Genomic DNA, 25,521 nt, shown 5'->3' with positions numbered 1-25,521 from the left:
GGACAGCTGCTGCGCCAAAGCCTGTGCGGGTGTCGCTGTCGCGCTCATGCAGCGGTTGTTCGAGGCCCGTACAGACCAGGACCACCGAGCTCGCACATGCACTGTGAGAGCAGGCGGTTGAACCGGGTAACGGTCACAGCCCCACACCCGGCGCGCGCTCCGCGCATGCGCACACCTCCCACCGAGCCACGCCGGAAGCAGCTACCCCTGCCGAAGCGGGCGGAAGTGACCTAATCGCACAGCTTCTTTCTCGCCCCTCCTTCTTCTCTGTGGCGGTTCCGTTCAGCTGCTGCCTCAGGGGCGGCGGGTGTTGGGGTTAGGGGGCCGCTTCCCTCCCCGTTGGTGGCGCTCCCCGCGGAGCGCGGGGCCGGCGGAGGATGTCGGTGCCGTCGCTGCAGCGGCTCCGCCAGGTGCCGCGGCACCTCCTGGTCTGCGAGAAGGGCCACGCGCGGGACGCGCGCTCGCGGCACGCGGCGCACGTGCGGGACCACGCCTACAACTGCCGCGTGAGTGCGCCCGCTCGGCGCGAGCAGGACGGGACGTTAACAGGCGTTGCCGTTGGCGGGCGTGAGGAGGGGTCTGCTGTAGTGGGGGTCACTGCCGGGGGCTCAGCGGGGCGAGGGGCCTGGGAGTTCTGGTAGGCGGCAGGCTGACTGTGAGCCAGCAATGGGGAACTGTGGCCGAGAAGGCCAATGGTATCCTGGGGTACTTTAGGAAAAGTGTGACCAGCAGGTCAAGAGAGGTTCTCCTCCCCCTCTACTCTTCCCTGGTGAGGCTGCATCTGGAGTGCTGTGTCCAGTTCTGGGCTTCCCAGTTGGACAAAGAATTACTGGACAGAGTCCAGCTACAAAGTGGGCTACAAAGATGGCAAGGGGTCTGGAGCATTTTTCTTATGAGGAGAGACAGAGAGCTGTTCAGCATGGAGAAGAGAAGGCTTATTTGTGTTTAAAAATATCTCAAGAGGATGAGACCAGCCTTTTTTTAGTGGTGCCCAATGATAGGATGAGGGGCAGTGAGTACCAACTGAAGCACAGGAGGTTTTGTCTAAACATGAGGAGAAAATTCTTTACTTTGAGTGTGCCAGAGCACTGGAACAGGCTGCCCGAAGAGGCTGTGGAGTCTTCTTCTCTGGAGGCATTCAAGACCCGCCTGGACACGTTCTTGTGTGATCTGCGCTGGGTGAAGCCACTTTAGGAGGTGGGTTGGACTGGGTGATCTCCAGAGGTCCCTTCCAACCCCAACCATTCTGTGATTCTGTGGGAGGTGGGTGGTCAGGGGCATCTGCCCCTCCCCGATGAGATCAAAGCATCTCCTCACCGTGGACAGGAGGATGTTGGTCATTCTGCCTGTCATCTTTTAGAGGGACGCTTTGCTGGTGCTCCATCTTGTGCCAGGCTGTTTTCTGGAGGGTTCCTTCATTCTTGTCAATGGTGGCCTGCATGCCTCTTTTGGCGAGGGGGGGAAGAAAAAGAAAAATTAGCTCCCATTGACATGATGTTCCTGCACAGTGTGCAGCTCCTCAGAGAGTGGAAGACTGTGCGGACACAAACTAGAAGAGAAGAGGGATGAGCTAGTGGAAGAGGTGACAATGTCTTGTTGGTGCTACCTGGCAAGTAATACAGGGAACAGCACCTGAAAAATTCCTAGTCCAAGTAGTGAGGTGGTGAGGGAGGTTTCAGCCAAAGCCTGACTGCAGATATACCCTTAAAGTCCTCTTTTTCACGTTATCCCTCCTTCAGCCAGAGTGTTGTTATGGAAGTTTATAAGCTAAGGCAGTCAGTTCCCTAACAGTATCATGTTGTGCCATCATCAGCAACTGCTTCATTATTGTGAAGGCCAGTTTTTGCCAGCTCGCTCTCCTTTCTTTGCTTGTTGAAAGTGTCAATCAAACCCTCTTGCTGTTTCCTTCGTAATTTTTTTAGCAGCTAACTAGAAAGTTTTCCATAATACTTCTGTAGCAGGTAGCCCATCTGTCAGTTGTTACTTTTCTTGTGTGTGCAAAGGGAGGTAGGTACTTGTTCTCTGTGAGCTCCTCTGTTTCAGAAAAAGGGTTTTTTTGAGGGGTGGCGTGGGAAGGAGCAGGGAGATGAACCTTTATGCTGCTTCTACATGGATATTTGGGAACTTGGTACTTGCCCATGTAATAATCATATTTGCCCTGGTCTCCCAGACTTAAGAGTTCTTTTGATCTCTGAAACACTCACAGGAAAGGTTTCAAACAAAAGGGAAATTAAAGGTACACAATTGGATCAAAAGACTAAATACTGAGTTTAGTAAGAAAAGATAAGTGCTCTTCCCTTCTGAAAATTAGTTTCCTGCCTTAAATTAGAAACATGCTACAGAAGTTGTAGCCTTGTTGTAGCCTTAATGTATGCCTTATGACTTTTTTGAAAATCATAAACCCATCTTCAAGTTTTGTTCTGATCGTCAATTTACTCTCCTGATCTCCAGAAGTATTCTACAGAGGACAGTGCATTGATTCAAAAACTAGTTTATATTCTGCTTTGCTCTTCATATTTCCATTGAGATTACATAAATGCTTAGCCTACATTTTTAGTTATATCTGTTTCCTGCAGCAAGGGCTGAAGGCAATGTCCCAGTGTGATATCAAGCTAAATTTATGACATGAAACAAGATCTTTAGTTAACTTTTGCTGTGTAAAATCATGCCTTTATGTAACAGCTCAGATGCTATTGTGTAGCTTGTGAAATTAGAAGAAAACCCACGACCATGTAATGTATTTAGTTTACATAGAGACTTTTTGCAAATTCATACATTTTGAAGACAACAGCACAATATTGTTTTTTCTTAATCTCATTTATGGTATAGTATGCTAATGTCTTTGAAAAGTAGAGTTTTTCTTTTGTATTTCTTGTTTTTCTTCCAGAACAGATTTTAACATGTGATTTACATTACAAATATGTTCCTAATAGGTGTCTTTTTTGATCCCTGAATGTGGCATGCTACCTGAAGTACTGAAAAGTACTATTGCGGATGTTGGAGATTATTACTTGGTGAGGAATTTATCAGTTCATGAATTGGTCGCTCACGAATTCATCGATGCTTTTGTGAAGAAAGGTAAGGAGGAAATTGGAACATGACAGGTGCAGTAATAGTTTATTTATTTCATAACACAGCAAAATCCGTTTATTATTTATTCTGGGAAGTATTTTAAAGGAAGTGAAGGGAAGGAAAAGCATTAAGAAAATTCTGTATGAATGACTTCTTTCTGCTTTGTGGTGTGTCAACATTTGTTTATACCCACTGGATCCAAAACATCTGTGATTCTTCCATCTTCTTTTCTCCCTATTCCATCTTAATTCTGCAAGCCAGCTATCAAAAGGGCTTCCATTTATCCTCACATGTTTCTTCTACACCTCATCTTTATACAGATTTGCAAAAATCAGCTCACTTCCCCCTTTCTCATTCCTTTGTATTTCAGCACAGAGCTGTGTTCCACAGCAGGCAAGAGAAAAAGAGGAAAACATAGGCCTGTTTTTTTTTGTTGTGTTTTTTTTTTTTGTGTGTGTGGATTTTTTGTTGTTGTGTTGTTTTGTTTTGTTTTTTCTTTTTTTGCTAATGGAGCTGCAGCAGCTCATCCTTACACAGTACAAGCGAAGAGGATGTAAAGAAAGATGTAGCCTCTGCCCAGCCAGCCTGCTGTTGTGTACTCAGAGAATGCCCTTTTCATGTAGTAGGGCCCACTTGTTTGGCTTATAGTAACTACTGTACCCTTCAGAGGACTGTCAGGGAGAAAAAAAAAAGGCTTTAAAGGGAAAAGAGAAGAGCGAACACATAGATGAAACAGGAGAATAAGAAATCCATTACTTGCTAAATGTGGGGCTCTTACCTTATTTCTTTTGGTTTTATTAATGTTCTTTATGACAGTAGCTTTGTGGAAACAGTACGACATTTGTACACAGAGTTTACAGGATCTGACACTTATATTTTAAAAAATGAAATTGTTTGTGGCAGATAATGCTACAATATATATTTAGTAATGTGAGCATCTTCCACTTTATGTAAGCTGGTAATAGAATTGTGTCTGGAAAAAAATGGGGATTTCCATTTGCTGTGTGAGGAAGGTTGCAAGTAGAAAGTGTTTTGGAGCATGCTGTTAATGTTATATGTTTAAATTTAAAATAATGCCAGTCCAAGATTTACACAAATATTAAGGAAATGTTATTTTGCTTGAGAAGGTGGAAGAAAGTAAGTTCATGAAAACACAAGGGTTTAGAGTGAATCAAATGGTATTTGGCATGTTCGATTGTCTTGAAGTGAATCTCTCATCATTGTTGTGTCTGTAGAGACTGTAATCTCATGGTTTTCTGCTTTGCTATTAAAGGTTCATGCTATGCACTTACCTATAACACAAAAATTGATCAAGATAATACTGCAGCTCTGCTACCAACTGGTATGTTTTTTGTTTTTAGTAATACATACATATTAAGGTCTGGTTTGTTTTTTTTTTTTTTTTTCATTTGGAATGATGTAAACTGGAAAATTTAAGGGTTACTCTACTTGTCCACTTTATTAGAAATATGTTTGAATTAGAAAAATATTAATTCTAACTTCATTTTTTTCATTCATGCTGTTAAATTATTTATTTCATCTAAAGGAAATGTAAAAAAAAATCAGCTTAGCTTATGTGTTGTATCAGATTGTCAGCGCTTCAATTGTAATTGTGGTTGCTACAGAGCATTATTTTTGTGAAAACATCGCATTCCAACTTCTTGTTTCCTACTGGCGTTAAAGACAGAATTTGTACCAAAACAGGAAATTATCAGCACTGCTTAGGAACCCTTTTAAAATATTCCGCGTGTATTCTTTGAGAAATGTGTAACATGTTAAAATACTTCAAGTTTCATCACAGTTTTGTGGCAAAAGGTTGCATTTCAGGTGGGATTTTATAAGCAGACAAAATAATGAAGCTTTTTCAGGCTTCAAATATGTCGTCTTATTTCTGTTTAACAGTATATCAGCTGTAGTAGAAACACAAATTGGTCTATCAGCCCTCTAGCCTAATACACTGTAATATGACAGGTGCACATCAGGGCATAAGTAAGTTCAGATTATTCAGAGGAGCAATTCTTTTATGTGCGATGTTAGCACAGTTCTAGAAAAATGGGTACTTGACAGTGACTGAGTTTGTATGATACAGTTGTTACAAGCTATGCACAATTAATGCAGAGACAGCGTTATAGTTCCTGGTGATGACACCATCTGAAATCTTCAGCAACAGCCTTATTTGTTTGTATTCTATATTGTACTGTTACTTGTACAGTAGAACCAAAAACAATCAAATCTCCTCATTACTAATAAGCATAGTTTACTCAATGTGAGTAGTCCCACTGGCATTGGAGGGGCTGCTTTTGTATGTTTAGCTGAGCAGTCAATGCATAACTGTTTACTAAATCAGGCCCTAATGTAATACAGTGTTCAACCAATGGCGCAGCAAATGCTAGGGGACAAGTGGAGGAAAGATTGAGGCAATGAAGTGAAGCAGCACAGTAAAAAAGCTACGACTATCTCAGGAATAATATTACACTTTTCTCATTGTAGTTCATAAGACCTCTTTGATAAAAAAAGAGTAATTGAGTTATAACATTTTTTAAGGGTTAATCTGGTAATCTGTTTAACTGGAAATAAGGAGTCTGAATTACATTAGTAACACCATTGATCCAAAGCTAACGTTGTATAAGGTGTGTGGTTCTCAGAAGGCTTCAAAGGGAACTGAGTAGGTTATTTGTATTAAAGTTTGTTTTTTTTATAGGAAAACTAATACTATCAGTGGATAAGGATACTTATGAGGAGCTTGGACTGCAAGGTCGCCCTTCTCAGTATTCTGGCAAAAAAGCAATGAGATATAGTAAGTATTATTTATATTAACAGTACTTATTTCAGATCTGTCTGCAAAGCACCTTGCTAGGATGTTAAACCAGCAATGCTGAAACTTCCCTTTCCTTAAAATTAGTTATTGTCTAGGTCATGTTTTTCTAGATGCAGATACAAGAACTGCATGAAAAGAAAAAAAAAATTTCCCAAATAATAAAGCAGCTATAAGGAAACAAAAGTGTGATCTTTTGGATATTCTAGAAAATTTTTAATTTCTGCAGTTTTTATTGTGTTGTTTATACTCGAATGATGTAGGGCTCAAGAATTTTTGTATACAGTACACAATATCTGTACCTTCTGATTTAAATCGGAAAATACTACACTAAGGTAGAGCTTAAAATTTGCACACTGTACAAAAAAATCAGTGAAGAGCTTCACCCAAGACTGCTTGCTTGAAAGGGAGAATTGTATTACATTTAAAATGGTGACCTCCATTTACCAAGTACTTGGAAAATGCTGTAATTTTTATAAGCTGCACAGGAGGCATAGTGAGTGTGACTTCTGTTAATTTTTTTTTTGTAAACAATTAAACCCATGAAGACTATGCCATCTCAAAAATATTAGAACTTGTAGTAGTTGATAGGTAATTACATGAGAACTTTAGAAGGGGAAACTTGCTATCTATAATAAGAATTTTGGCACAATGGCATGTCATTTTACCCTTCAGTTTGTCATGTAAAATGTATCATGAAAATTCCATCTAAAAAATAAATGTAACTTTTACCCTGGGACCAATCTAGAAAAAAACAGTTGAAAAAGTGTCATTGCTGTATACATGGCCTTTTATGTTAGAAATTCTAGCTTTTTTAGTGCTAATAGCTTGCCTAATTACCAAGAGATTTTTAAGGTGCTGTTTTGGGACTTCTTGTCAGTGCCATTACAAAAGTAATCCCTCCAGTCAGTAGAAGGCAGTTCCAGATTATATCAAGAGAAGGACAGCAGGAGGTAAATATTTCTTTACATAATGGAGAGTCATATTTGCATAATCAAATACTTTGTAAAGATACTGTATATGTGAAAAGGAAGTTTAATGTTATTTGTTTTCTTTATGTTCTTTTAGATCTTAATAAATTTAGTATTAAAATTTGAGTAACAATTGCTTTTGTACATTTTTACAGTTGTAACTATTGACTTGACTGATTCCACCTTTCACCCCGATAGCAAGAAACGTAACAGAGTGCTTTGGGCCTTGAAAGAAAAGAAACCTTTAGAATTTGACTTTTTACTGGCTTGGTATAATACAGGTAATAAGAACTAAATATAAAACTAGAATGTAACTGACAGGATGTCCAAATATTTTTAGTTTACTTTTCTTTTCTAGTGATTGTCCAAATGCATTTTTAGTGGAGGGAAGAGTTAGATTAAAATATCTTTGAGTGGGATATTTGTTTGTTTTGTTTATTCATTTGGAGGGGGGGGGTGGTGTGTGTTATTTCCTACACAGCAGAACATTTCAGTTCAGGAACAGAACAGTGATTCATAGGAGATGTATTAGTTGCTTAATTTCCTTGTCTCTATGTTGGTTTTCTGGCATAACTTTTCCTATTTGATAATGCTGTCTCCTTCATAAATTTGTGACATACATAACCATTATTAATAATTTTTTTTGAGTTTTTAATTAATATATGTATTTTACATATTTGGTGTAATACTTGAGATGGACAACTTTCATCAGTAATAACAGGATGTGGACGGTCTCCCTATTTCCATCACTTGCTGTGTACATGGATACACACACAGTCTGCTATTTTATCATTTTATTCTCAAGCACCTGTTTGAGATTGGAGCGGAACAAGAGGTTATTGTTATAAGAAACTGTATTGTCTCAAATCACCTTTCTTTTACTATTTGTTTGTCTACTGTTTACTAAATATATTAGTGTTTCTGGGATTTAAGTATTGTTCTTCTTATGAGAGTAATTTTCCAAAGTTCTCAGTTGTTTGTATTACCTTGGTACAGGCTGTATCTAGGGACATGTAGCATTTGCATGGAGCTGACAAAAGCTGCAGGAAGTCTACTAAAAAGTATGTACACATAGCTGGGTAGCTTTTAGTGTGTTTTTTTTCCTGGCTCTTAGTCTGAGAGGGAGTTACTGATCTGACAAATCAACGCTGCTTACAAGCTCATTTAGCAGTGTCCCAGGTGTCATTTTAGTCCTTCATGTTTCCCCTCCCCCTTTTTAAATACTAATCATATGACAAAGATCCTTCCTTTTTTGTCATACAAAAGCTGTTTAAAGGCTTGCAATTCCCATCCTTGTAGTCTTCAGGATAGAGTTTCAGTGAAGACTGTTGCTACCATAAATGGTGACATAAATCCAGCTAAGGTCTTGGATCTTCAGACTCAGCTTGCTTGGATTTATTGACCCTGGACGAGGAGCAAAATGCCTCTAGGGTTGGTATATTTCTTGTGTTTGTTGCTGTCAGTGTAGCAGCATTCAGGAAGAATAGCATTCCTTTTCCTCACTTTCTTACATCGGAAAACCGGGTCAGGTCAATAATTTCCAGAATATGGAGTTAAATCTGAATGCCTTTCTGTCCAGGAATCTTGTGCTCATAACACACCAAAGACTTAATTCTTTAGTACTGACAAAAATAAAACTTTTATAGATTTTTATTAATAGACATGAGGCATCATGTAGGTTCTGCTGGAAGGGGAAAAGAGGGATGTATTTTGTTGAGAGAATCCGTGTCCTCTGTTAACATTCTGCTTTCAGCCTTCCTGCTGATAACTGGCATTTCTTGCTATGACCAGCACTGCTGTAAACCTGTAAACATTCATGACACTCTCCAAAAGCACCATTTTTTGTTTTGATACCCGTTTTTCTCACTTAGTGGTTCTGACACCAAGAGGAATAGAAAAAGGCAATATGGAGTGTCTCATGTCTTTAATGACAGTGGCAAAACAATATCTTCTCTTTTCTATTGCTGTAATTTCTATGGCAATTTTAAATGTTTATTGGCTGAAATTCACTGGCCTCCAAAAACCTTTGACAATATGCCTGGTTGCTGTTGACATGGAAAGCTATGCTGTAGCTAGTGGAATTGTTCTCTTGCAGTTCTCTATTGATTTTAGTCTTTGAGATTTCTTGAAGTTAGGACTATACCTGAGGCTCCCATATGGAATGGATATTTAAAATGTATAATTTTTTTATATTTGACCAGGGATTCTAGGGCAATATTGCCCATTCTTTGAACCCGTTAGTCTAACAAATGGCAATAGGAAGTATAGACTGAAGGAAGATCATCTGTTTGAGTATACTTCAGACTTAAGTATATCTATATAAAAATACTAAATTAACAAGAATTCGGTGACTGCCTGTCATTGTCCTTAAGTACTTGGACAGCCTTCTTTGAAGGATGACTAAAAAAGATCAGGTTAGCCCTCCTTTTTCTACTTCCCCATGTGATTTTTTATGACAAGGTAAATATGGCTGATGGCATTTAGGCAGGCCGTAATTTTTGATAACAAGTCTTGGATATTGTATTCTGCAGTGAACTCTATTTTGAATTTGTTCTGTTCATGCATGCCTTTCTTGTGGTATTTAAGTGCTATTCTGGACTTAAGGTTTCTCACAAATAAGGTATTATTTCTTGGTCACCATTGTTACTTCATGAAAATGGAATACATTATCTGGAATTTCAAATTTAGGAGAATTTATTCCATGTCAGTTGTCTTACTGCTTGGAAAGGGAGGTTGGTTAATATCTCTTAATTTACAATATATTTGCTTAGGTTAGGTTTTTAGAATTTTCGCTGCTTCTTTTGGATCACTTACTAGAGTTGAAGGAGCATGTCTTTTCCCGTGAGTCCATTAAGGTACATCTGACTGTTACAGCCATACTGCTTTGAAGACTTAGCACTGTTTTGGTTTTTATTCTGATCCCAGTAAAGTGAGATTTGTGATATAGTTTGATTTTTCTACACTCCCCCCTTCTTTCTGTCTTCCTTATGCCCCGGACTATCCTAGAATTCCTCTTGACATCATTGGTAAATCTGTTCTCAAACCTGTAGTCACCTGCTCACTTTTCCAGTATTCAAAGAAAATGGTGTTTTGGGGTGGTAGACACTTTAGCCAGATGCGTAGGAAGGTCTCTAGTCTTGATGAATGATACTGGGTTTTTTTTGAGCTAGTATCGCCTTCCAAATATACCTTATGTGAAGATGATTTCTCAGTTGTCACTGCTTACTGCAGGGCAACAATAAACCATGGCAGATGCTCTCTGTTAATCCCATGCCCTCCCCACTAAGGAAAGGGGATAGAAGGAAAAAGGAGAGAGACTTGCAAGTTGGAAAAAAGTTTAAAATGCTTTACTAATGCTACTAATTAATAAAGAAAATAATACAAAATATACAAAACCAATCTTGAATTTCCTGGGGCAGCACAGCTGTGGCTGCAGTGAGTTGGTGCTGCTCCAGTGGCTGCAGGGCAGGCACCCAGAAGTCCTGGCCTGGACTCTGCAGTAAACCAGAACTGGATTCAGGGATGCAGGGTCTGGAACCAGGCCTTGGATCGGAAGCACGACAGGCAGGGTCCTCCTCAGATGCCGGCCATGGTTGAAGAGAGCGAGACTCTCGTGATCTGCCACTTTTATAGGGTGTATGATGTGTATAGAATGGAGTACTTGGTCAGTTTTAGTCACCTGTTCTGTTCGCCCCTGCTTGCAAATACGCCCCTCTCACTTATGGCACATGCAAAATTTGTCAGTAATCTTGGCTACCATAGCAGTAAGTCTAAACTTGGGTCTCTTCTGCATATCATTGCTACTGTTACTAGTTCCAGAGTGAAGAGTGTCTGAAAAAACATACAGCCAAATTCAAAAAAGTGCAGTTACTTAGAAGAACTTAGCTGAAAGAAAAGTTCACTAAAAGAGAAACTGGTTGTTTTTAACAAAACATCAGTTTACTGTAAATCAAGATTTTTTTTCTCAAAAAACTTATGGCTCCTAAATTAAGTTTGCCATCACACCTAGTAAATCTAGTATGTGGTTTTTAGCGATGGGATCAGATCTCTCGGAAGAATTCTTGCACGTTCATATCTTCAGATGAGGGGACTAAGAGGTCCCCTAACCTGACATGCTGGATGGAAGACCGAGTGCTTTTTAGACCAATGATAAGGGAAACATTCTGCATTTGTGAAGGTGTGTTCTGGGAGAATTCAAATGACACTATAGCTTTTTGCAAAGTATTCCTGAGATCTGCAGGAATTTGAGTTCTTCATGATTCTAGAAGCCATGTTGTCTCTAGGGAGCAGTTCTTTGAACTAGGGATGCTGGGATCCCTGTAGACACTCAGTGATTTTGAAGAGAACATTGTCTGAATTTCTTTGAGCTTAGTTTCCTTTACCTGGTCTTGGAGATGTACATCTACCACATGTATTCTCCCTCTCACGGTGCAGTACCTAAGGAATTTCCAGAGATGACCTAACAGTATAAGGCCTACAGCAGTGAGTATCTGTGCATGAGCATAGAGGGAATGTACATATGTGCACTAGTAAGGCAAAATGTTCTCTGGCCTCATGAATATCACAGTATCACAGTATGTTTGGGATTGGAAGGGACCTCGAAAGATCATCTAGTCCAATCCCCCTGCTGGAGCAGGAACGCCTAGGTGAGGTCGCACAGAAACATGTCCAGGCGGGCTTTGAATGTCTCCAGGGAAGGAGACTCCACAACCTCCCTGGGCAGCCTGTTCCAGTGCTCTGTCACCCTCACTGAGAAGAAGTTTTTTCTCAAATTTAAGTGGAACCTCTTGTGTTCCAGCTTGATCCCATTACCCCTTGTCCTATCATTGTTTGCCACCGAGAAGAGCCTGGCTCCATCCTCATGGCACTCACCCTTTATATATTTATAAACATTAATAAGGTCACCCCTCAGTCTCCTCGTATACCTACACTGTGGGTGCATTTGCAGACCAGTTTGTCTTGGGAAAGAGTTAACATTCTTTACATTAATTACATTCTGAATTCCTCTTTCTAATGGGTTCATTTTATCACTTGCACAGTTAATTCTGCTTGAATTTTCAATTGACAAATTTATACTTGCTAGTTAAATGGTGATTTTACTGAGCCATACTGAGTTGCTTGATCTTAAATTGTTTTATTTCCAAGAAGATAAGGAAGCTGAAGATTCTATGAATTTGCCAAAGTAAACAGCATATAAGCAGTTTACATGCTGCATTTTCTTGTATATATGTACAAAGATTTCATGTATTCAGTACTCCTTTTGTTTGGTAGTTTTGTAACAGCTGTTTGTGGTGGTGTGTTGTTAAGGTGCAGAGGGATCAACATTGATGTCATACTTCTCAAAAAAACAAATACAGGCCCTGAAGCCAAAAATAACATTCAGCACATTAAGGGACTTGCAGTGTCCAGTATTACAAAGTAATGAACTACAAGGAAAGCCAGAAGAGTCCTGCAGTACAGAGGAACTGTTTGAATGGCTAGGTGCTGTCTGGAATCAAGTTAGCTTGTAAGTATTTTAATTTGTTTGATCTTTAAATACATTTTAAGAAAGGAAAGCCACAATTTATTTTAAGGAAGAGCTAAAAAAGATTAAGAAAGATGCATTACTGTAAGTGGGAAGTTTGTTACTCAAGTGTTAGTTGTAAGTCTTGAATAACTTGTCTGTATTTTTGCGGGTACCCATGTGTAGTGGTGCTGTGTTTTTTATTTATGACTAAAACAGTGTTGATAACAGAGGAGCGTTTTAGCTATTGCTGAACAGTGCTTACACAGCATCAAGGCGTTTCCTCTGCTACTGTGCCAGTCAGTAGGCTGGGAGGGCACACAGCCACAACAGCAGACCCCAACTGACCAGAGGGGTATCCCACACCACGTGGTAGCATGCTCAGCAATAAAACCGGGGGGGAAAAAGGAACAGAGGGAATGTTTGGAGTTGCAATGTTTGTCTTCCCGAGTCACAGCTACATATGATGAAGCCCTGCTTTCCAGGAGATAGCTAAACATCTTCCTGCTGATTGGAAGTAGTAAATGAATTCCTTAATTTGCTTTCCTTTCACATGCAACTTTTGCTTTACCTATTAAATCGTCTTTATCTCAATCCACATGTTTTCTCACTTTCACCCTTTCAATTCTCTCCCCCATCCCACTAGTGGGGAGTGAATGAGTGGCTGTGTGGTGTTCAGGTCCTTACCAGGATTAACCCACAGCACCATGACATCTTGTGTGTTAATTGGCCATTACAGAATCACAGAATGGTTGGGGTTGGAAGGGACCTCTGGAGATCATCTAGTCCAACCCACCTGCTAAAGCAGGTTTACGAAGAGCAGATTGCACAGGAATGCACCAAGGCTGGTTTTGAATGTCTCCAGGGAAGGAGACTCCACAACCCCTCTGGGCAGCCTGTTCCAGTGCTCTGGCACCCTTAAAGTACAGAAGTTTCTCTTCATATTCAGATGGAACCTCCTATGCTTCTGTCTGTGCCTGTTTCCCTTCAACCTATCACTGGGCACCACTGAAAGGAGTCTGGTCCCATCCTCTTGACACCCACCCTTCAGATATTCGTAAGCATAAGTAAGATCCTCTCTCAGCTGAACAGACCCAGCTCTCTCAGTCTTTCCTTATAAGAAACAAACTCCAAACCCCTCATCATCTTTGTAGCTTTCCACTTGACTCCTTCCAGTAATTCCTTGTCCTTATTAAACTGAGGGACGCAGAACTGGACACAGTACTCCAGATGCGGCCTCACGAGGGCAGAGTAGAAGGGGAGGACAACCTCCCTCGACCTGCTGGTCGGTTGGTTTGGTATTAATTTAGATGACATACATAGGTACTACTTGTTCGGTACGAGCTTTTATTTTGTTTTGTTTTCAGAGACAACAAATCATCTAGCTTCTTATCAACCTATTGCTGTCCTCAGCCCAACATGATGGTGGAAAAAGCTTTTTTGTGCACAATCACAGGCTTTATAATTCCTGAGAAGATAATTCAGTTATTGGAGCAGCTATGGTAAGGGTTGACAGGAGTACATTACTAAAACATTTGTACCCTTAACACTTCTTAATTTTCAGAATCACTTTAAAATACTTTTCGGTAGTGCTGTTGGAGGTAAGTAGTAAAACATACAGAATAAAGACTTTTTTTAATTAGGAAATTAACTGGAAGCTTAACATTGGTTTAAAAAAAAAGCAATAAACGGTTTTGGATACTCCAAGTTTCAGAATCCCTACCCTGTATTCTAGTAATGATTTTGCTTTTTATCTTAATTTCTAAGAAACAGTAGTTCTACTGAGCTCCACATTTTTCTAAATCTGTCTATGAAAATTGGATGCCCTCAAATATGTCTGATGTAGTATTTTTAAGTATTGATGGAAAATGTGATTGAAAACCCTTTACGATACCAAGAAGAGTATCACAAGGTACTTCAATGTTGTTATGCCATGACAAAAAATTAACTTATAGTGAGTTTTTTTCAATCAAGTGCTATGACATAGGACACTGGATAGTCATGACCAGGGTAGCTGTAGTACTGATGCAGAACCAAACTACGTGATACTACTGTGTCATGGGTCCGTGTGGTATCTGTCTGTATTATATATTAGTGCTACTGACAGCAGATTCTGGAAGGCCCTTACTCCGTGTGTGACACAATTCTTAAAGTGCCTTGTGGCTAAGAACTGTAGCACTGACTCATGACAATATTGTTGTTGCTTTATCTGGAATATGATTGTTCCTCTGAGTAATTTTCAAATCTCATGCAGAAGGCCTCCCTGGGCTAGGGCTGGAACACAAATTTCTTTGGCTTTTATTCTCTACTTTAAAGAGCAGTGGATAGTGTCTGGCTTTGATTATTTGTAGTATCACCATTCTGGTGATAAAAGTATTTGTGTCAAGCATAGCCTGACTATGTTTCTTCCTCCTATGTCTATTTTGCCCTGATAGCAACTGTTCTCAGTAAATGTTTTGTTTTCTGAAAGACAGGAAATTCAGAACAGGTACTTCAGAACTTGGAACTTTTTCTAATTGCTATAACTTGCACGTTTGCCATGTCTAGAAGTATGGTAAGAATAATCAAGAGTGAATCTTATTTCATTGCGTAATGTCTTCTGATAGAATATTTTCTTTTAAATTTATTTATGTACTAAAGCAGGTTTTTAACTGTTAATTGCAAATTTTCACTGAAGTGCCTGTCTTTGATTATTTTTTTTTAACTTTATGTTGTATACTTGAACATGCTGTCTATTCCATTATAATTACCAATTGCCTTGTCTTCTTCCTTGCAGTTGCTATTTTGGTGAACCAAAACTGGCATATTGGCTGACCTTAACTGTGCATGGCTTTGCAGACAGCCCTGTTTCCTGGAGAGAAAGTGAACATGGCTTCCACAAGGGAGGAGAGAATTTGTACAACTTTGTCATTTTTAGAAATCTGGACTACTGGCTTCAGCTGGCTGTAGGAACTTATGATGATTGTCCTCCATAAAGCTACAGAAGACTTTTTCTAATAATCCCATATCACTGTATAAAAACCTAAGAAGACAGTTTTTATAAAGTAATTAGGTAACAGGTTAAGTACTAAGAGGCTGTATATGTTTTTCCATTATTTATTAGCCCTTAAAGGTTGACATACAATGGAAGAATGGATTTTTGTTTCTTCACTGTCATACAGTGTGTACTGAAAGACTTCACAATACTGGCTTTAAGAAAAAGATATGTTTTTGAGAATGTAAGATCTCAGGAATTGGCTGTAGGTGGTTTCCTTTTATCCAGGAGTAATTTTGGAATTTGAAAGCTAGTTTTACAGGTTGCTAGCTAAAATATTTGGGAGGAAAACTTATTTTGGGATTTAGTGTTTTCTTTCTTTACATTAAAGAGCTGTAAAGCCTTCAATTCATTTTTAAGACATTTCAGCCTACAAGCTGGCAAATAAGAAAAAAAAGGGAAATGTGTTCTCCATAATTTGGTAGCAGGGAGAAGAAAAATGGTGAGGAGGAGGAGGCTGGTGACAGTGGGAGAAGCACCCATTGAACATGGAAAAAATAAAGGTTTACTGACTTGCTTTTTGGATTTTGCAAATGACAGTTATCAGAAATAAGTTAGTCTTTAACAGTAATGGAAAAGGCTGCTGCTTGCTTTCTTAACTGATTTCCACACACACTCTCATCCTCACCAACTATCTACTTTTACAAATAGCTGCTTGTTCTTGTTTACATGACAACTCACAGAGCTACAATTTCACTGTCACACTACTGCAGACACATTGCTGGGGAGAGTGCCCTAAAACAAAGCAGTTGAAGTGAAACAGGTTTTGTTAACAATAATCAGTAATGCTGAGGGTATGAGCAGCTATAGAGAATCCAGGCTAACTTCTCTTGAAGTCTGTGAAAGGTCATATGGTGATTTGGGGTGGAGGGGAAATGGGATTTATTTGATTTTTTGTTTTGTTTTATGCAGTGAGTATGTATCATTAAAGTACCAATATAGTGCTGAAATGGAAGGTGTTCCCTTGATGAAGTGAGAGATTGGTAGGGGAAGCTAGGGCACAGCTGTACTGGAAACATCAAGATCTCCTATCAGGCTGAGTGGCACAGAAAAGCAGAATGCCCATGGGAAGCAGTTGAGCTTTCTTTTTTTATCTGTTTATTGGCTCTCTTCAGTGAGGAGAATCATCCTGGATGTTTTACTGGATGGTATTTCTTTGTCATATACCTCCACTAAACCTCTTTTACTAAAGTCTGTTACATGTGTCACAAGCACAACTCTGACAAGTCAGCAAACAATTTTCTAAATCATTACAATGTATTTCAAAATTATCCTTCCATGACGTGTTTCTAGTAGGTTACCAGAGAAGAAGTGCTGCCCTGTCACATGTATGGATATAGACTCACATGATTACAAACTGAATGGACAAGAGTCTGGGAAGGTTCTTGGCTTGATACTTGCCTAGTAAATATTTAACATGACTGTCTCAAACATGTTTCATTACTAGGCATCAGTGCAAATGGTTTCACTTGTTGGCTAAAGTCAGCTTTTGAGAGTGTCTGTTGAGGGATTATACCATGTGTCAACTTTCACAAAAGAGACTAATAAGCGGAAGTGTCTTTCTTTTTTTCCCCTTGATCAGAAGCCCTCTTAAAAGCTTGGACTTCTCATGGAAGTTACACCTGCAGCAGAAGTTCTAATACAAAGTTAAAAATCTGGGCTCATTGGTCTAGGGCTATGATTCTCGCTTAGGGTGCGAGAGGTCCTGGGTTCAACTCCCAGACAAGCCCTCTTTGGTTCTTAGCAACATGGTTTAGTGCTAGAGTTAGGTTAGGTTATGGTTGGACTCTATGATCCTAAGGATCTCTTTCAACTGAAATGATTCTGTGATCTTAAATCTTTATGAACTTGAATGAAGTTTGCATCTACTGCAGCAAATATACTCATCTTTTTGTCAAGATTCTCATAAAACTATTTCTCACCACAATGTGTGTATACGCACACAAACAAGTTTAATGTATACTGCTTGGAAAAAAACACAACTGCCACTCAGAAGTAAAAATCTTGTATTGGTGGGTTTGTTTCTCTTAACCAAGAGATATGCTTCATAATACTTCCAGCAGGGCTGCAGTAGCTATTGATCTTGGCTCTGAAATGGCAGCAGTAGGACGAGGTGAAGTGATTTTCTTAATTGGCACCTGGTTGCAGAGCACCTTGAAGCAGCTGCTGCAGAAGTGCTGGTGGTTATGTGGTGATAGCCTCACTGAGACAATTCTGGAAGACAAGCTGAGAAATAGGGATTTCAGCTCTATTAGTTCTGCTCAGCATGTGAGTATTAAAATTAATCTTTTATGGATATCTAGGGAAATCTCATCAGATTGGTCAACAGTTCCCTTTGCCTTCTATCTACATAGGCAGGGGACTGTAATTATTTCTCAAAGCTCAATGCTACAGGCAGAGTCATTTGGCTGTGCTGCTTTCCCTAGTTTCTTCTGATGGTTGCTTCAAATGGCTTTTCCAGCTAAGGAAGGCATTAAAATCCTGTCTGTGGATCTTGCAAATTATGTGAGATTGTGAGTTGGTTTCTGGCTTTTTGCTGTTTTCTTTAAACCTGCACAAAGTATCATTGAAAACCTTGTGCTATTAGTAGTTAGTGCAGTTGGTCTACTCTTAGACCGTGCAAGAAGATATTGCATTAATCAGATCCGTGCTTTCCTAGCAAGGTCTGATGGTGTGCCTGCCTCCTAAGAGGCTCCTCTGCTTGCTGCACTTTGTAGTTGCACAGAAGAGAAATTGGATGGTGGAACTGATTCCTTTCTTGCTACCTTCGAACAACTCTGCCCTAAGGGAAGATTTTCCTAGGATAAGGGACAGCAGCTGATTCCCTATTGTCTGTAAGGACAGATGGAATACTCTCTCTCCAGGAGGCTCCTAAGCATGGGGGAGACTTGCTGAGAAAAGAGACAGTGAGGCATTGCTGGCATGCTTGGGGAACAAGTTAGGAGGGAAGAGCTGGGACTGAGCCAAGTGGGAAGTAATTCAAGGAAGAACTGGGCAGGGCACATGAGATGGAGATAAAAGTTTCTGCATGAGAATGAAAGATAGCTGCTGGTGGTATTCTTGCCCTTTGTGCCTGTGAGGGAGGACAGGAGAATGCAAAAGGTTCCTGAGAGCTGCAAATGTAATAGGGAGCAGCTGTGCACCAGCTGCTTCTGAGATTAAAGGGCTGAGTGCTTACTAAGAAGTTTTGCCTCTGGGGAGTGTTTTATCTACCATAGGGAAGGAGAGCCAAATATCTGAATGCAGAGACAAGCCTGGGGCAAGCTGGTTTCCTGAGTAGAGGTTTTTGTTCTGGTATGTGAATAGACAGTGATAACACAGGCCTTGAGAGCTAGGGAACTGCTCTGCTTCAACCTCAGCCATCTACAGAGCATTCCTGCCTTGCAGCTGGTGGAAGGAAAGGGAATTTTGTTGAGAGGTTACTGGAGGGTAGCAGAACTGGCTGGGAATGGGCTGTAGAGATCGTGTATATTCCAGCCACATGTTTGAGTAAGTGGTTGTGTGTATTCAGGAATTGGTGGGTGTGGAACCAATATTCATGTTGACAAAGGGGAGGAAAAGCTGAGGCACTTGGATAGTGTGTGTTATGCAAAATCACTCTAAACAGAATATATTTGCCTTTTGGTTTGCAAATGCTGAGTCAGGAACCTTTCTGGACAAATAAAGGTATGTGTCCCATAATTGCAAGAATGGGAGACCAACAGTGGTGGTAGTAAAATGTCTACTAGTGTCTGTTAGCATGGGGGACTCTGAGAAAGTTAAAGATAAGGATGAGAAAAAAAACTTTCACTATCAGAATAGATTCTGGAGATGCTGTGGTTGCAGAGGGAAAGCAGCAAGATTTGGTACAGTTTAGACCTGGGGAATGCAGACGAGAAAAGAATGAGTGCTAATCTAAGGCTACTTGGAAAGCTAGTGACAGGGCTTAATGGAAGGACAAGCATAAGCTTTGTTGTGGCTGCATCATGCTGTTGTTTACTGGGGAATAATATGCATTTTGGAGAGGCTAGCCAAGACACGAAGTTGGATGTTTTGTTGGGGTGGGGGAAAAAAGGTCTCATATGTCATCAGCCTGGGGATTACATAGCAATCATGGGAGTGAGGGAGATTGCTCAAAGATGGGCTATAATGTTTTTGTTGGAAACAATTTGTGTGCTTTATTATCCCTTGCCACAGGCTGCCTCTTCTTGCTTTATCTCTAAGGTTTCTGAGAGTGTTACAGAAAAAAGATTTAAAACTGTCTTGAGGTAAATTGGATGTTGATATTGCTGTTAATTGCAATTAGCAGTTGGGCTGCTCAGCCAGTGCTGCAGAACCAGTGTGGGATTTTGCGCATGCAGAGACCACCCCTGCTGCAACTACAGGTAAAATAAATAGGTAAGGCAGACAAAAAGTAGAAAAGGAAAACAAGAGAGGGGTATTTCTTTTCCTCTTGTGGGAGGTGCATAGTAAATCAGTGGCTGATCTGGAATTAGAATGAAGGCTTTTTGTAGCCAGTCGAGTACTTTAACTACTAGACTATAGTTCCTCTGCTGTTAATTAAAGATTAATACATGCAATTGACTCTGTTTTTAGTATTTTTAATGTGGTAGCTATACTGGAACTTGCTTGAACTCTTAACCATTTTTATTCACAGAACAGAGCTGAAAGAGCAAAACCGGACACTAATTCCATTAGTGGCTATTAAATAACCACCTTCTGGATATTAACAAGAATTTCAGAAATATCTACTAGAAACTAACTCTTCATAAATGAGTGGCCTCCATTTCATACTTGGAAGTAGCTTTCAGCACTGCTTAAAAATATTTGGTTGAATGCAGCCATATACAAGAGTAAAAAGGGGGAGCTGAAGTGGCTTGAGCAGTTTTCAGCTTTCCAGAGGGCAAGGTGCAGGATGCTTTGGCTGCACCAAGTTTCTTTTAGCTGGCTTTATTAGAACAGTTTAGTGGGCCTTGGTTATTAGAATATGGATATGTTTTACTTGGGTAAATGAAGAATATCCTAAGCAGTGGTATATGCTGCTCTGTCCACTGTCAAATATAGATAAACATTGATATTAATATAATTGTTGTTAATGTCTAAGCCAGATGTCTGGCTTCACTAGATACTAACAATCTTTCTGCATTGTATGCCAGTAGGGGTGCAGAGAATGCAAAGGGACTACATCTTATTATGTGATTGCAGGTGAAAAAGAGCATATTTATTGATTTATCATGATGACAAGTATTTCTAGTCTTCATCACTGTTGAAGTTTGTACCTTTCTTGAGTGCTACCAAATCAAGTACACATTTTTAAAAGAGCATAGCTTAAGGCTTTGTGAGAATCTACTGCTATTACACTGCAATTTTCAAAAGTTCCTGTTGTTTAGCTCTGGGATAGAAGCCTTACTGAATCAGGCATCACACTGCCACTGGGACAACACTGATTACTATTTTCGCAGAGAGGTTTCTTCTTTGTTACTGAAGCAAATTAAGATTTTAAATGGTCAGCTTTTGCAGAGCAGGCACAAAACCAGGCAGTGATACATTAGTTCTTGAGCCTGTTGTTTGGTTAGATACTAAATCCAGTTTTAGAGCTTCTGGTGCCAGAATAAGATGTTGTAGCCTCATAAACTCACTGAAGTGTTGCTCAAATATTTTTGTAAGCTTATGACAGTTGAGTATCACTTGTTTTGCCATAGTTGGCATAAATACCATGTCATGTACTTGTGACTGATTTGACAAAAAGGTGGTTGTGTATGCCAGATGTCACTGAAATTCATACTACTCTACAGGATGTTATGACTCGCATCTCACGTTAAATACTCCAGAATCACAGTCTGAGGCATGTGGAACCTCAGTACCTGCGCTGATCTTAAAGGTCAGTAGGAATAGTGGCCATTTAGCAATTGAGAGTAATGGATGCCTTTGCCAGATAATTGAAGGTATTCCTGTGACCAACATGGGTTTGCAAGGTCTATGAACTAAGTCTTTAAAATTATATAGGCGCTCTTAGGTTAGATCTGTAAAAGCAGTGGTGCCTACTTACTTTTGAAGATTTATAAAAGACTTCTGAAGATCTGTAGAAGTGGAGCATTGTGGTGCCTACTTGTAGGCAGGTAATTCCTCAATGGCATTAACAACCTTCATGTTGGATACCAAGTCCTGCAAAGCGCATTTACTCTTGTACTCAGAACAGAGGTCCAGGAAAGTCAGCATGCTGAGTAGTGAGTTATCTACACTAGCTGGTAGATAATGTGAAGGATTACAGTGTACCTTCATATTCTAGCTCAGCCTGTTCTGATGGAAATGGTGGCTTGGGGTTGTTCGTTTTGGGAGGGGGCAGTTTGAGATACAAAGGCAAGGTTGTCTGAAGAACTGTGATAGAGGCATCTGGGTTTTATTTGTAGCTCTGATAGCAAATTTCTGGGTGACCTTCTACAAATAACTCTGCAGTTCTGTGCTGCTCTGATACTTTCCCATTTAATGCAACAGACTTAGAGATGCTACTTGCTTTGTAAAACACTCTGGGAGAGTCATAAGTTGTCATTTAGTGTTTACAGAATTTACTTCAGAACCTAGATTCAGCTCTTGCCACATCCATTTTCTTCTGAAGGCAGCTGGTCAGAGGGGAGTGGTTTTGACCAGGCCTCCAGGGCACAAGTCCTGTCTTTCCTCTACCTGCCTGGAGGATAAGTGAGAGAAATGGTATGGGGTTTACTCTGCTTAAGGCAAGACTGTAATGTGCTGGAAAACATGACTCCATTTAGCTGGCCACATTGCAGAGAACTGAGGGATGAAGGGTAACTAAGGGTAACGTGAAGCGTTTGGGGTATTCATAAAAATGTGAAATGCCTTTTCTTATTAAAAGAATGGTCGTGTATCATTAAAGGCTACAAAAGCAAAGTGGGAACATGCTTTCCAAATCAGGAGGAAAGCAATCCTTAGCAGTCGTTAATCTATTTATGTTCCAGTCATGCTCAGTGTGGCTTTGAGGTCTGAAGCTCTTGTAATTGCCTGGAATATGTCACTCTGCAGCAAGATTCATTGTTCTGTTTTCCCCAAGAGCAAGGCTGAGCATTTTAGCTGTAGGACTTCCCTTTCAATTGAGCAGAGAGACATAGCTAAATTCCCATGTATTGTTTTGTTGAAACACTATTAATTATGGCTTTCATTATAAGCATGTCAGTTCTATGAGATCTAGGCAGAAAATTATGCATTTGGTGGGAAGCAGCCAGAGCTTTATTTAGAGATTATACTTGAGTTTTAGGAGCCAGGTTTTGATCCCTGTTGATAGAAGTACCTTAAACTTTGCAGGATCAGTAGGATGCTTGTTTGGTTCCCTGATTTCTCAAACGGTCAGAGACTTAATTTTTTTCTTTCCTTTTTCTCAACTTCTTGCTGCCAGGTTTCATTTGCTATTCCCCAAACAATGCTCAGAACATTTAGACATTAAAACCAATTAAATGAGAGTGAACTCAAAGCTCTGTGCCTTGCAGGAAGATTGAGAGGGGCAAGATTCAGCCGGGATTGAACTCGGTTTCAGGAAGCTGTGCAAGATGTGGCTTCAGAAAGGCTAACAGCCCAATCTCACCAATGTTACTTTGCATGGGAACCTCTCTCATTTGTGCCTTCCCTTGAAGAGACGTGAGCGCATTTTTAAATAGTGAAGAATTCCTTTAGCTTCCTTTCAAGTCCCCAAGGTACTGTTGGCCGTGGGAACCTCTCTATACAGATCCTATGGAACCAGCAGCTTGGAGCATAGCCATGACACTTCTGTGTAAGAAAGCACACATGCTCTATGCAAAACTCTTCATTCGTGTTGATAGATTGGGTGGAAAAGGCATTTTTTTATTCTCTAGAGTAGTTTATTTTGTGAATGACAAATCTGCACTGGCTTGTCCTCACTGGGGACTGAAAGCAGGCTTGCTGCTAAGATTCACATAAATATGAAATTTCTTTAGATCCAGGTGCTGTTCTCCCTGCTCCTTATTTAATGCATGTTTGATCAGGTCAATTATACACTGAAGACCTCTAGGGAGGAGAGCTGTGAAGAAAATATCTTTCTTCATACCTGTCAGAAGGTAGGTCTGCCCCATCCAGGACTGCTTTGGTACTTTGTACTGTGGAGCAGCCTGCTTTTTCTTACTCCAGATGGTGGGTTGGTTCAGAAAGTTCAAGTGCTCCTGGATTTACTGACATCTGTTTCTAAAATTGTTTGCTGTGCTGAACATGAGAAACCAGCCAGGGAGGTGGGCTTTGCTGCAGGCAAGAGGGCCTGTTCAGTTATCCTGCTTGCCCAGCCTGACCCTGCCCTTGGCCAGCTGTTGCCTAGAGCCTGTGTAGATGAGCAAGCAGGATTTGCTTCCAGGAAATATACACCGTGGAGTTCTTGGCCTCTCTTCTGGAAGAGTAGGCTGACAATTGTCATGCAGACTGACAGCCTTCAGCAATGAGAACTCTCTCTCCTCTTTAACTCACAAATGGGTTACCTCCAAGATGGTGCTGATTTTCTTTTTCTTTCAGAGACGAGTCATTTCAGGAATACCTCTGTTTTCTAAAAGACCCCAAAAATGTGATTTGGAAACAAAGTTAAGGGGTCAAAAACAGCAATGGTAACATAGGGCAGATGTTTGACTGAGGTTTTTTTCAATAGCACAGAAATTGAACCAGATGAACCAGATTTTCTTCAAAATGTCATGGGTGCTTGTCTCTGTAAATTGTGTGGACATGGTAGAAGCACCTTGGGTTCTTAAGATTAAGTGTGCCAGCTCATACAATTACTACTCTAAAGTGCCTGTGATGCCCCACTTCTTTCCTCTGAATTAGATTTCAACAAGAAGTCCAAACTGGATAAAGATGAAAACTAGAATTTAGAAATTTGTCTTGGACTGAAACTAAACATGAGAAATTTTACCTTGAATCTTTAAGATAGTAATATTGAAAAAGATACAGTATGTTAAGACTAAGTTGTTTTTCTCCAAACTCGGTAAGAGTCTTGTGGGCAGAAGGGGACAGAATGTGTTAAGATAGTTGATTTTTAGTGCAAATAGAGAACTCTCAGGTTCTTCCATCGTGTCCTGCATTTGGTAAAAACATGGACTTTTTTCCTCATAATAAATAAACATATTACTGTGCCAAATACCTCTAAGCATGTCTAGATTTATTACATTCCTACTAGAGATACTGTCCTGTTCTAAGGGAACATGTACAAATAACAGAATCTGCAAAAATCAAGAAGCTGGTCAGCACTGTAAGAAACCCCTGTGGTTTCTAGCCCTTGCGCAACTATAGCAAGAAAAAAACCCCTTGATAAATGCCTATGAAAGGCATTTAAACTTTTTTGTTAAGCTATCTTCAAGTATGCTGGATTATAAGTTAGTACCATTGTGGATGGCATGTGATTGATTAAATCATCTGGTGATGGTGGCCACTAGAGCTGTATCCTCTCATTTGCTCTGAGCTGTTCTATGTGGCCCTGAGTGGAGATGTATTGAGTCAGATTTTTCAAAGAATCCTGTTTCCATTTAGAAATAGAAATATGTAGCAGCCTTCTTGTGGACATAAGTTTCTCTTTCACAGAATCACAGAATGTTAGGGATTTGAAGGGACCTCAAAAGATCATCTAGTCCTATCCCCCTGTGGAGCAGGAACACCCAGATGAGGTTAAACAGGAATGTGTCCAGGTGAGTTTTGAATGTCTCCAGAGAAGGAGACTCCACAACCTCCCTGGGCAGCCTGTTCCAGTGCTTTGTTAAATATGAGAAGAAACTTCGCAGTGAGGGTAAGTGGAACCTCTTGTGTCCCAGTTTGCACCCATTACCCCTTGTCTTACCATTGGTTGTCACTGAGAAGAGCCTGGCTCCATCCTCATGACACTCACCCTTTATATATTTATAAACATTAACAAGGTCACCCCTCAGTCTCCTCCAAGCTAAAGAGACCCAGCTCCCTCAGCCTTTGCTCGTAAGGGAGATGCTCCACTCCCTTCATCATCTTTGTTGCCCTGTGCTGGACTCTCTCCAGCAGTTCCCTGTCCTTCTTGAACTGAGGGGCCCAGAACTGGACACACCTGCTATTCCAGGTGTGGTCTCACCAGGGCAGAGTAGAGGGGGAGGAGAACCTCTCTTGACCTACTAACCACTCC

The 25,521-nt window shown here is 40.3% G+C and overlaps 1 protein-coding gene across 3 annotated transcripts; it reads left to right on the top strand.

Annotated features, from left to right (window-relative positions):
• The first annotated feature begins 246 nt into the window (after positions 1–246).
• On the top strand, positions 247–24,518 carry RPP40 (ribonuclease P/MRP subunit p40). Of its 3 annotated transcripts, none has more exons than XM_065829891.2 (8): positions 247–506; positions 2,934–3,078; positions 4,346–4,414; positions 5,774–5,869; positions 7,014–7,139; positions 12,166–12,364; positions 13,729–13,863; positions 15,138–24,518. In XM_065829891.2, the coding sequence occupies exons 1-8, from the start codon at positions 378–380 to the stop codon at positions 15,334–15,336; spliced, it is 1,098 nt and encodes a 365-aa protein (XP_065685963.1). In that variant the 5' UTR covers positions 247–377; the 3' UTR covers positions 15,337–24,518. The 3 variants fall into 3 exon arrangements, with proteins under 3 accessions (XP_065685963.1, XP_071660644.1, XP_065685964.1); XM_065829892.2 differs by lacking the exon at positions 247–506 and adding an exon at positions 630–1,197 and having other exon boundaries at positions 15,138–19,958; XM_071804543.1 differs by lacking the exon at positions 4,346–4,414 and having other exon boundaries at positions 15,138–19,958.
• Positions 24,519–25,521: the final 1,003 nt, after the last annotated feature.

Source organism: Patagioenas fasciata, chromosome 2, assembly GCF_037038585.1.
Source record: "Patagioenas fasciata isolate bPatFas1 chromosome 2, bPatFas1.hap1, whole genome shotgun sequence".
NCBI classification, from domain to species: domain Eukaryota; kingdom Metazoa; phylum Chordata; class Aves; order Columbiformes; family Columbidae; genus Patagioenas; species Patagioenas fasciata.
The sequence above is the reverse complement of the archived record's forward strand: the minus strand, read 5'-3'. Positions and strand labels throughout refer to the sequence as shown.